Source organism: Leuciscus leuciscus (assembly GCF_965113295.1).
Source record: "Leuciscus leuciscus genome assembly, chromosome: 24".
Lineage (NCBI taxonomy): Eukaryota > Metazoa > Chordata > Actinopteri > Cypriniformes > Leuciscidae > Leuciscus > Leuciscus leuciscus.
In genome coordinates, this window is record NC_138723.1 from 13,369,197 (window position 1) to 13,382,581 (window position 13,385).

Consider the following 13,385-nt stretch of genomic DNA (forward strand, 5'->3'; position numbering starts at 1 on the left):
GCTCCTGCTCCCGGTGTGAATGCACTCATTGATTAACATGCACGGCGAAAAAAATGTGCGTGAAATGGCCGTAATTCACGAGATTTCCTACATGTTAATCATGGGGAGCCCGAGTGCATTTTACCGGCATAAAATCGGCATATGTCAGACTGACGGGCCGGTCGCGGTTATTGGCTTATCACGTGAAAATCGACCAATTCCGGTCATCAGCCGATCAATCGTTGCATCTCTAATGATTGAGCATTCTGTCCTTTTTAGGATTGAATCTTGTGGCATCATGTCCTGTTTTTGGTTAATTTTTCAGTCAAACCACAACAGAGTTCGTTTGAAAGTGGACCGAGACCCATCTTTTCAACAGTCTCAGCTCGCTTGTTTGGTGCGCACCAGGTTTCAGATGGCAGCGTTCACACTTATTCAAATGAACCAGTCTAACAGAGCAATCGCATCAGAGTTAATTTTATTCGAACCACACCTGCCAAGTGTAAACACACTTTCACACTAGCACTTTTGGTGTGCACCCGTGTTCGATTGACGTCAGACGCTGTCTTCCGAACTCGGGTGCGCACCTGTGAACCGTACCCGAGTCTGCATAAAAAGGGTGGTCTGGTACGATTGCTGATATAAATGCGTATGATTCTCTGCTGTTATTGACTGTGTATGATTCGACAAAACTGTGTGTATATCTCATTTCTGTTCGCCTTCAGCAGAAATGGACTCCTTCGTTCTTCAGAGCATTTGCAGCACATTCGCGGCAGATATACACAAGTGCAGTTATGTGCTGATGCTTAGATAATAAAAACCAAAGGTTCAAAAACAAAGATATAAAAGTGAGGTGAGCAACGCTATGCACTTTGCCACCTTCTTTGCCACCTTCTCCTGTGTCGTCGTTACCAAGAAACGGGGTAAACCAGCTTTGATGATGCAAAAGCACCACGATTCAGACCCAAATAATATAATGTGAACACAATCCAGTGGGGGGAAGGGGAGGGGGGAGCAATCGAACTATATCAACACAAATCTATGGATCACTGTCATAGAAAGTGCGACTTAATTATTCCATGACACTGATCAATAATACACATTCTTGCTAGGTTTACATGTCAATAAAATGTTAAAATAAAAAGTTAAATGAAAGAGAAGCATTATGACCGGTATTTAAACTCTAAACTTTGTACCTACTTTTAATGTGATTTACTTCCTGTGTGTGCATATTTTTACGCTTGTGTGGTTAAATTAGCATCTTCTAAGAAGTCCGGAGGTCCAGCGGGATTCAGGACCATGACCATGACTTCTAAGCAATAAGACCATGAATCATTTACACAACTCCTGCAGGCACACTGAATCTAATATCCATGTCACCTGACTCAAATAAGAGTCTACGACTGGCTTTTTCAACATTTAAGCTTAAGCCAAAGCTTCATCTGTATGGTAGCTTATTCAAAATGGTTTTGGACACTGTCAAAAGCTCAGATAAATCTTATTTGTGTTCAGTTATGGCATCAAAAAAGCATCAAAGAAGTATTTGAAATGTATCAGAATGCACCATTAAAAATTAAAATAAATATTACATTTTTGTAAATACAGTACTTACTGTTAATTTAGAATTATATCACCATTAAATATCTAGCAAAATCAAATGATTGTTCTTCTTCACATTTACTTAAGGATAAGGATATTTCATCCTTCGGAGACCCAGCAAAAAAATTATATATGTGTTACAGTGTAATTATGCATTTAAGTACTGAGTATTAATAATTAACATGTACCTACTATAGAGTTAGGATTAGGATTAAGGTTTGGTTTAGGGTTAGTTTCATGTAAGTATGAATATGTTATAGTTATTACTACAGTAACTACATGTAACATGTGTAACAAGGACACTGCAAAATAAAGTGATACCTTAAAATTATATAAAGAGGACAACAAACAATGTCTTTCTTGTAAAAAAAAAAAATATCCTGATTTGAAAACAAACTATATTTTAGTAAGGAAGAAAGAAGGTTGGAAGGTAGGTAGATGATAGATAAATAGACACACAGACAGACAGACAGACATGTAGGTGGGTAGATGGATGAATGGCAGGGTCTCGGGAAGTTATTCAAGTCAGGGATAACAATACATATGAGTGTGTCTGTTTACTGTATCTCTCAGCCTGGCCACTTCACTGAGTCAGTTCTGTTGTTGGATGTCCTCCAGTCTCCTGCTATGGGAAAGGCAAGGTGATTTCTGGAGGCTATCACAGATAGAAAGGGCAGCCAAAGACCTCAGGTTGGCCTGGCGGGGGCCCTTACTTTTCTCTCAGTTCACACATCATACAGTGTTTGAGGACAAAGGGTCTGGGTCCCAGTGGCCATTCGTGTAATAAGAGCCGGAGTTAAGGCTGCAGCAAGCTTGTTAAATTCAGGATGGATAAAATATCATGCTTGCACACATTTCCCTCACCCTGTCGTTTTCTTTTGGTTTGTTTTATATATTGTTTATTCCTATAATGCAGTACATTTTTATGCCCCCATCAAAAAATTCCCCCGTCTTTAAAAAAATGTGATAAAATACATTGTTTTTAAATATTGTTATATTATCATATGGATTTTATTGTAAGAAAATATAAGTTATTTAACCCTGTAAAGTCTGAAATATGAAATAATAAATTTATAACAGAACAGTTTATTGATGCTTTAGAGAGAGAGAGAGAAAAAAGGTTTGAACAAACTTTAATCATAAAACATGTTTTATGTTTTCTAGCATACTGTATGGTGCATCAGGCTTTTATGGCACATATTGTATAGTTTGATATAGTGAAAATATGGAGCTCATATTCGAGGAGGGAACTTCATCAGAACGGTATGAAACTCGGTGGCAGTCGCTATGTGGACTTGATTCGAAAAAGCTAAATGGTCATAAATAAATATTCACACTTGTGTTGTTCGTGGTCAAAAATGGGCGTCATAGGAAATGAATGGGAAATACACAAAAATATGAAAATACAGAGATTTGTTTTTGTGTACAATCTACAAATCAGCTACGATGCAGAAAAAAAGTGACTCTCTAAAATATCAAGAGTACAAAACACACACCCACTCAAACACACAATCACTTACACACAACACACTATTATACATAATCAACTGAACTGGAGTGGCTGTAACAATATGGCAAAACTGAGCCAGAAATCTCAAATTAGAGGTGGAAATCAGGGTGTTTAAGCTCTGATAAAGTATTTCTGTTCATTTTTGTAAAAATTTTATTGAATTTTGATGTTATGTTTAACAAAATGTATTTCCCTGTTTTCAGGTTTGACTATAGTTAAATTAATGCAAAAACTGACACTTCAAATCAACATTTCAACAAAATAAATATCTAAAACTTGACCAAAATTTGTCTTTGAATATGTCTAAACCTATTTAACTTAATAAAAATAAGTATTTATGTCTAAAAACCACTAGATCATTTATATGCGTTTTTATATGGAGCTATACAGAAATTTAGTGGTTACAACACAGCATTATATATATTATATATATACAAGAATATATTACACTGAACAGAACAATTACATTTCAGGTGTTTGGTCACTTTTGACCGCGGTATATACAATACCAATAGTTTTTGGGGTTTTTTTTACACAATTGTTTAATAGGTAATGTATTCAATATCACTTTTCATCCTGTTAGTTTTTGTTTTTTTGTTTTTGTAATATCCCTTTAACTGAAATCAAGTTTCCCAATGACATCATCCCCCAGGAAGTGACATCATGTCTGTTGGGGAAACAATTTTATAAACATTAATGCTGTGTTATCTACGTCCTTAGATTTAGTTAATATCTAGCTTGTAAATCTGAGACAGGCCAAACAACGCTGATTGCATGTGCCATTTGATGTTATTTCCAATATGGTGAAATTGTCTGGGTGAGTCATAGAGCAATCTTTTTCTGTTTACGTCTGACTGTGACGATGATTGACTGGAATACTCCGGAATGGTTTTAAAGTTTGAAATGGGGATTTGGTACTGTTTTGTAGCATTAGTTTTAGATTTGGTGTGTCACTCCAAAACATTCCATCCTGTTTGATAAATTACAGAAATCTATATGAAACTATCGAAATACAGTTATCAACATTACTTTCAAGTTGATATCCTCATAAGTTATTATAACTCAAGCAATGGCTAGCTTTAGCTCCTGATTTTCCATCCTGTTATGTTCCATCATACAATTTTTTTGACGTTGTGTAAATAATTTTCATAAAGTTCGAGTGAAGGAAGCTTGAGCAAAGCGTTCTTATGAAAGTTTTCTATACCCTTTTATAGAAATAGGCTACAAGTTTGAAACTTGTTTAAAAGTTGTTTTTATTTTTGTTTTTTTCATTTCTGTTTGGTGCCACTAGAGGCAAAAAATATGACATGCTTCACCTTTACACTACAAGTACATTAATTTGTTTTAAAATGTAGTCGGTCCAAAAAGTACTTTGTTTTATAAAGAAATAAATACCATTTCATTCACAACAGTAAGTGTGTCTACATGGAGCATTGTATTCCTATTACAATCTGTTGAAAAGTCCAATCCGAATGAAAATGCTCCATGTAAACACCTAAATCGGAGTAAAAATGCCTAAACCGATCAGGTTGAGAGAGGTGGGATAAACTTATTCTAATCCATTCGACTTACGATAAGATTGAAAGCCGAAACTGCAAACATGACGCTGAAATGGCGTATAATGATGAATGACACACAAGCTGATGTTGTTGTTGAATATAATAAATGACTGTAGGTTCAATCTACAATTCTCTTTCAACTCATCGTCTGTGAAGTGGTGCATGACAGCGTTGTCCCACAAGTGCTTGCTTCTTGTGTGCTCATCGTCATTCCATTTGAAACTAAAAGTGTCCATGTAAATGTGGCTAGTGTTGTTGCATTTCATTTAATACAATCTCCAGTCTTGCAATTCAGTTAAATAGTGTTTGTGACCCCTAACTTCTTTTTTAAGTATGAGCAAGAAGATTCTAGAGTTGCTTTTTCTTTCAATGCCTTTCAAAGACAGGTTTGTGTTCAGGACATCTCTTGTAGTCCCGGGTGAGCGTTGATGAATGACGCATGAACTGGGGAGAGGTGAGCGCAGGCTTTAAAGAGAAAGGCTCATTTGACACACAGCCAATCGATTTTCTCGTAGTTCACCATACTAGGTTAATTAACACTCCCCACTCAATAAAACATCTATTCTAAATGTTAGTAATAGGCTACAAGTGTTCTCTGGTTGTGTGATCGGTCAATGATTTTGGTTCTTCTGACATTAAGACATTATGTGATAAGACAGGGTCAAGACATTGCATGCTTGGATACACTGTATACTGATCAAATGTTATAGTCAATGCAGTGCTGCTGCGGGCTGTCTGTCAGCATGAGTGTTTGGGTCAATAATTTGCTTCTAATAGGTTGTGTGCCCTTGGCTATATAGATTACATATCAGTTACATCTGTAGTGAATTGCTTTTTGACCACCTACTGATTCAATCTCTACATTGTTTTTCAGCATATGGATCTCCTGCTGATCCAATGTTTGTAATCTGTGTTCAGTATATGAATCACCTACTGATCCAACCTCTTTTCGGTTTCTGCTGTCCGTTCAACAGCTACTCAATAAGTTGGTCTTTGCACTTTTCACAAAGTACCTCAGGGTTTCTGCATGCTGGGGGCAACAGGAGGACAGGCGGGACATATCGAGCAGCTCCTCCCCTTTTTTTAAATAGCCAATAGCATTTTCATTTATATCACAGCTCGTCCTGAGCCGTTGAGCTCCTCAAAAGCTCTTATGCCAGTCTAATAGATTCCTCCTTTAGATTTAATATGAAACTGTCACTAAAGCAAAACAGTGCACATAATTATGCTGAGGAAGTGTAGTTTAAAAAGTGTGTAAGTTATGTTGGCATTGTTGTTATCTCTTCTACTCGTCAGTGCTGTTTCTAATGCTGAGTCTGTCTAACTCTTTCTCCTCCTAATTTCCTTAATGTCACTTTAAAATAAGGCATTTTGTGTAGAATTCAAATGGGTCAGATTCGTTTTTTGGTCTGGGCCGTCTCGCGCATATGATCCGCTCTGTGCTATCGTGTCTCTGGACCGAAGAAAACTGTGTGTGTGCTGCGGCGGTTCGCGTGACAATGCAAAACCAGACTTGATTCACCCCAATAGAAAGCATATTTACACTGTCTGAATCATTCCCTATCCCCTATATATAGTGCACAATGTGCCATTTACCATATAGAAAATAGTAATTGTGTGGAAAAAGTAACCGATTTCAGCCACTATGTATAGTGTAGGGGGCAGTAGGGCTCCTGGCAGTAAATTTAGATATGGCAGATTATGGGTTTTGGCGTTAGTTTATGACAAACATTTTGGATGCTTTATATTACTTTATATAACACTTTTGGCAGAGGTCTAGTGTCCTTGCGTTATTCAGCCTGAGAGTGGGGGTCTAATGTTGATTGACATACTTTAGTACACACGACACACACATAGAATTGCCTTAAAGTAGCACTCATTGAATGTTGTTTTAGAATATTACAAGATGTGGAGGAATTCATTTGAGGAAAAGAAAGTAATGTCTATTATCATAATACATGCCTGCGAAGCCATGCGCTAAATTTTTATATATCCTGCTCACGTTACGACTTAAAATCGTATAGAAAAACTAGAGCTGCCTTCGACTGAAGATTTTTCTAGTCGACTAGTAGTCGTTCATTTAAGGAATTAGTTGACTAATCTCGCATTTACATTATTAAGCCATAAATCATAATAATGAGCCTTTAACTGCCTATAAAATACATGTACCTAATCAGCGCTCAAACGCATGCATAAAGCTTGCCACGGCGCACTGGCAAACGTAATGATTATGAATGTGTCGTGAAAAAAAGGAGAGAGAAATTAAATCATTTTAATTTATTGGTAATGTTTTCTGTATCGACGATGCTGACTCATCATCTGCTGTAGTAGCTTGTGGACGCGCCTATACGCATGTTTCATACGGATTACATAATCTGAGAATATTTATTTATCATTTGAACATTCTATAGACATTTCAAGCTTTCTATAGATATATTTATCATGTCTGTGAGGCAAGTTGCGCTGAGTTTCATTTTGTTTCTATGACACGCTCAAGTTCACTGAGACCGAATCGGCAGAAAGCACCATTATTTTACAAAAGCACAACGTTTTGTTGTTATTGTGATTTCGCCACTTCCTGAGGAGTTTAGTATCTGCGACTAAACGACTAATAAAATGTTGGTTGACCGCCAAATGGGTTGGTAGCGATGCCCCCTCTACTCAGATGTGGAAATCTCTGATGTCTGAAGTTGTAACTCTAGAAAGACTGAGGTATTGTCTCAATGGTAAATTGCACCTGTTTAAAAAATGGGAGAATATTTTAAAGTGTCTGAAGATTAAAAGGTCATAAACACAAACTGGATAAAATGTAGATACAACCATATGACGAGATTATGTATGTAAATTGTCCACATGCCCATAGATATGGTTATTAATATTGTTTTCTGTGCTATGTTTTTTGTTTTAATATGTTTTGTTTGAAATAACTAAAATGTTTAATAAAAATACTATATATTTTTTCAATTATTCTATTCGACTAACGGTTAGTTGACTAATAGGGGTCAGTCCTAAGAAAAATCCAAAAATAGTTGTTGCAGAATGCTGAACACATTTACAATTTATTATTGATTCAGTTCTTATAGAGGTCTATGTTTTGGATGAATAGCCCATACAGACGAGCCACGGCTGGTTAGGGGCTGGGCGCTTCAGATTCTAGAGAGCATTTGATTGGACAGAAAATCTGATGAGAAGCTGAAGTGCAGATTGATGTCATCAAAATCATTGATGCATATTGGTTTTTGAAAGCTTATCTTTTTAAATGTGAACTTTGTCATGGTATTGGAGCACTTTGCTTATAGATAACCTAAATGCCAACATATTCATACTAAAAGCCAAAAAAAATTGGGACTTTAAAACTTCACAGTTTATGGAGCATGCATTGCACACGTTTAATTGATTATCAAAATAGTTTGGTTGAAGCCCTAGTGAAATTTGTTGCGTTTCTGGTGCCGTGACCCAGACGGGATGACCTTACCTGCAGAGCGGATCTGAACGGCAGGTCCTCCTTAGCTCAAGGCAGTTGGGTTTTGTCTTCTCTTCATATGAACACGCAGGCATGATGGTTTGCCGGCGACGTTCAGCACACGCTTTATCCCGACAGGAGCAGAAGAGTAACGGGTAGCTGAATTCCGTTTGTACGCGGTCGAAGAACTGCCGCAGACCTCTGTGGCAGCGTTTTCGGTTGCAGGTTTCGTGAGTTTGCTGAATGGGAGTTGCAGGGTTGCAGGTGGCCATGAGTGCAGTGCGTTGTTTCTTGCAGGTGTCGTTGAGGTTGCAGGCCTTCGTGGCATCCAGGCATGGGTTGCAGGGCTTGCCTGTGTCAGAACACAGATTCCCTTTTGCAGAAGCGGAGTCCATGGCTGTCGGCACAAATACAGGGCAACAGTGAGGGTCAGTATGCTTGGCTAAACAGGGACAAACCAGATTCAAGTGAAAATACATATTTAGATTTTTCTACTCAGGCAACATACTGTCAGGTTGCTTCAGCTTTTAGACCTGCAAATGTCAGTGCACATGTATTCTTCTAATAAAAGTATTTTGCAAGGCACATATATGAAAATAAGTGCATTTATTAAATATGACCCTAGCTGCGCATGTGTCCTCCAAATTAGCCTCTTTTCACATCTCGGTTTGAAAACCATGACATATTATGACCTTTTCTGACTCTTTGATAAGAGCTAACATGTGCTCTAATAGCGTTTTTCATTTCAATGTGCACAGGCGGCTTCATGGTAGTCAGGCTTTTGTCCTTTGAAGCATGTTTAATTAGATTTTACCCAATGAGAACTGCTGGATAAGCCATTGTTAGAAGTCTTGGGTGGTTCAGCGTGAAATAGCTCTTGCTTGTCATTTAGAAGATAGTCTTTTCAGATTTTTTTAATCTTTTTGAGATGACTTTGTCATTGTCATGCTCCAGGATGAGAATCATGCCACACTGGCAATATTTAATTATCTACAGTTTAAGGAAACATTTATCAGGATTATTTACCTTTTTATTTTAGTGCATCTTTAAAAAATACCAAAAACATTTTTTTTTTTTTTTTTTTTTTTTACTTTGTAATGTTTAATCAAAATGTCATAACTGGACCATAACTGTCATAACTGCATTTTGTTTATGCGGTTTACAACACGAAATATGCAGTGTACTACGATTCCTGAATAAATTTTTTTTTTTACTGATTTTTTGCGAATCAGTAACATATACAGCATGACCATTTAGTCTGATTTTCAAACAAATGAACTTTATGAGCTGATTCATTTTACTGAATTAATAACAATGCATAAATGAATGACTCTTTTGAACCTGTTCTTCTTAGGGATTTAAAAACTTCTTGTACATCCAGTATAGTCCGATTCTTAAGCCCCACTTCTTTTTGGTAAAAAAAAAAAAAAGAAACATTAAAAGATAAATTACATACAGGGTGACCAGTGTAGTCTGATTCCTGAAAGCATGCATATTTTGAACTATATATATTCTGTTCTTTTTCGTGATTCAGAAACACTCAGCGCAAGCAGTGCAGAAAGATTCCTGAACGAATTACTCTTAAGACCCCCTGCTTTTGTGAATCAATCAATTCCAAACGAATGGAAATGTTTAACTCTTATGTGCTGATTATTTTTTGTGAATCAATAACATACAGTGCAAACAGTGTATTAGTTATGTTTAAATATATGTATTAAATATGTTTTTGTATTTTTTGTTCATGGGCAATCCACTTGTCCTATTCATATGATGCAGAATAACGCCAAAGTGACAGGGATGGAGATAAAAATACCATGTATGCTGTAACAAAATTGCATAATGTTGCTGTTAAACAGAGCAAAGCACATGGGAAATATTTCATAGCTTGGTCAAATACAACATTTTGACTAAGGGGGGGTCTGGCAGCAAAGACACGGCCCCCAGAGTCCTCCTTTATCTGTAATGAGTGTATCTGTAATGAGTGTGTGTGTCAACCAGTGTGTGCATGTTAAGCAGTTTTAAACATCCTACCCCAAAGGAACACTGGCCAACATTTCCTCATGTTTCCAAAACTAATTATCACACTGTGCATCTTCAAATACACTAATAAATCTCACAGTTTGCAAAGGGCAAAACTGTTCAAGTGGAAAAAAAGAGAAATGCTCTCAAGCCCTGTCAGAAGTGATAAATATTCTTTGCATATAGGAACGCAATGGCCAATTAGCACTACGCCAGAGCTACCCTGTTATCTCTCTGACAGACAAGGTTTTTACAGTATCCGCGACTCAAAGCGCTTCCTTGCTGCGTGCTCGCAGATGTTTTATTAAAGCTGAGGGAATCGGGCAGGGGCTTCAAAACAGATCTCACTGAGGCCTCGCTTCTCACAAGGTCATGTAAGTGGAAAGTGTACCTGTCCGCTGATTACCTCTCTGGCAAAAACAGCCTTGCTCTCTCGCCAGACTCACAAACTCTCTTCTGCTTCACAAACCCCTACAGGTCCTTAGGCAATAACTGCATTTATTAAAAAGCCTGCTTTTACATTACTAAAAATGATCAAGTGGTTCTAATTAAACTTGAAATGTTATGTTTTGATATCATGTCTTGAATATTTATGTTCCTTAAACTTTTTTGGGCTTCAGAATATATAATGGACTACTTGCACAACAACTACTTCTGCTTTCTACTAATTATGGCTCAGATGTTTCCGATAGCAGTGTTCAGCACTCCACAGACAGTTACTCGTGAGAATGGAGATTATTATGTTTTAAGGCTGTGAGTGTATTAAAACAGTGAATCATGTGCTCTGTTAACATGAATTATATTGAACCTGCTGAAATTAAATATATTTTCTTTTCCAAATATGCATTCTGAATAATATATTTTCCTACTAACCTGCTGCAGCCTAGTGCTCATCTCCTAATTTTTGTATTCCAATTTGCTCCAATAACAAAAGGAAAAATAAATCCATGATAGTGTTTCCACGAAATTCCAAAAAAGGGAAAAAGGAATAGAGAGACTGATTACAGTTGTCAAAAAGACTGAATGTTTGCCGTCAGCCATTGCATTAGAAACACTCACGCAGAAGTGCTAAATGATCAAAGAAAACTTCACTAGATTTGTGATGTTGATAACTGTGGAAGCGCATCATCACAGTCTGTGAAGAGGGTCCATTCCAGTCTTTTAAAACAGCTTGAATGAGTGAAGAAATTTCATGGTTAAACATATTAAATTAGTCTTAAACAGTAATGCTGTACTACTATACATATTAATTAAGAGTTTTGACATAAAGATACGATAACAAGAGTTCAATAAATGTTCGATATCATTTTTATGCGCCAAAAGCGGAACGAAAAAGTGCTACTCATTTGAACCGCACCCCACGGACCATTTATCCGCTCGGCTCCAAGTTCAAACAGCGTTTACTTGCTGATCGTGAGATTACAGCGCTGTGAGATCCAGTGAGAAGCGCTTGAATTCAAATGTCTTGGTGTTTTAAACTAGTTTAAAGCCAGATGAAAAACAGGAGAAACACTGAGCGCAACGCTACAGTCAGAAGGCTTTAAATCTACAAATCACCATCATTTACCCTGGATTTACTGTAGTAACACTAACTGCACCATGGTATTGTGGCAGAAATGTGGAATTCGCGTGATCTTCTGCTGACGCGCAAATTTAAGAACACAAGCGCAGTCAAATCATTTATATAATGACCAACACAATCTACCAAGAGCAGCACAAATTAGAATTGGGTCGCAAATAAGCAGAGCTGGTGCTCATCAGGGTCGACACAGGCACAACTTGTTAAATGCAATCTGACAAACACGTACACACACACACACACACACACACATATATATATATATATATATATATATATATATATATGCAGATTTTACACATATGCTCTTCTCAGGAAACAGCATGGCAACACAGACCAAGGAGAGGCTGCGGAAAGAGAAGTTTTCTGCCGAAGAATTGGAAGTGTTAGTTGAGAAATCTTAGCCTGGCAAGCCAGACCTACATCAAGATGTTAGGTCTGGCAACTTACCATTGGCACGGCTCAATCCGAGGGGCGGGATAAACGGTTGTCTTTCAAATTCCCTCTGCACGCAATAGGATAGCGCTACAACCAACCAGAGCGTTTGCCCACCAGCGGAGCTAGTTGATAGATTAAACTTTTGCCGTATCTGGTCGGCATAACTACAAACACATCTTCCTTTTTTAAGAATGACTTAAGTGCCGTTCTTTGTTCTTTTCTCAAAGAAAAGCTTAACTCCAAGTCCTCCAGAGTAGCGGCCAAAGCCGATTCGAAAGACCGCTGTTCGCCAGCAGCAGCCGCCATTCTTTGTTTTCAAGTTGCAGGACCGTCACAACTCTGCCGTCATTATGTTAAGCCCGCCCACTGACTCTATACACAATTTGATTGGACTGACTAGAGTTTGGTTTTTCCAGCTCGAAAGTCAACGGAGAGTTGCTAGACTACACTGGCTGCAAAATAATTTGTTCTGCCGCTAGGGTGCGTCTAGATTTCTAGGCAAGAGAAATCGAATAATTATAGTAAAATACTTCAAAATCACAATGTCCAACCTGCTCGCTAAAGGGACATATGGAACTCTATTGTGGGCAAGGTAAATGCAGTCGGGGGAACATTGTGTGCTGTCCATGGTCCTGAACCGGGAGAATCAAAGGGGAAATCTGACATGGCTTGAAAACCCTGTTTGACTTGTTGGAGAGCTTTGGAGAGAATCTTTGGGAATGTTATGTGCATCTGCACCATTTTCAACAGTAACTTGAGGGCCACGGATGATTCATTTAAATGTTCTCCTCACATAAATGTTGCATTTGAAAGGGAAACTACAAATGCAAATGCAATAAGGTCAGCCACAAAAACAACTCAGTCCACGCCTTTTCAGCGCTAATTTTGCACTGCATGTCTTTAGTAAATCCCGACAGTAGTTTTTTAACTCAAAAAGAAGGTTTGTGCTGGCGCAAGCTGTTAGTAAATCTGGCCCGTAGCCTTTTAAATGCATTAAAGGAGTAATGGAATATAATTACATAATTTTTTTGTGATTAAGCTATAGCATTTGTGCATTTATACTAAATGTAGTTATGCTACTGTTTTTCATACAAATACCATAGAAACCCTATAATTACATTTTTGAGCTTGCTATATGTGTGGGTTTTACTGTGGTTATCATGATCTAAATGTATGGAAGACCAATTGTTAATTTTAATAAAACAGTCAGAATATTTAAAATTGACCATGTAAAAAGGA

At 37.5% G+C, this 13,385-nt stretch overlaps 1 protein-coding gene across 2 annotated transcripts in view; it reads right to left on the bottom strand.

Annotated features, from left to right (window-relative positions):
- The window catches only part of gfra2b (GDNF family receptor alpha 2b), a 66,967-nt gene that overhangs the window by 16,155 nt on the left and 37,427 nt on the right, over window positions 1–13,385 (bottom strand). For both annotated transcript variants that reach the window (XM_082158422.1, XM_082158421.1), the window contains exon 4: window positions 8,123–8,507. In XM_082158422.1, the coding sequence (XP_082014548.1) occupies window positions 8,123–8,507 (385 nt within the window). The remainder of the gene's footprint in view (window positions 1–8,122; window positions 8,508–13,385) is intronic.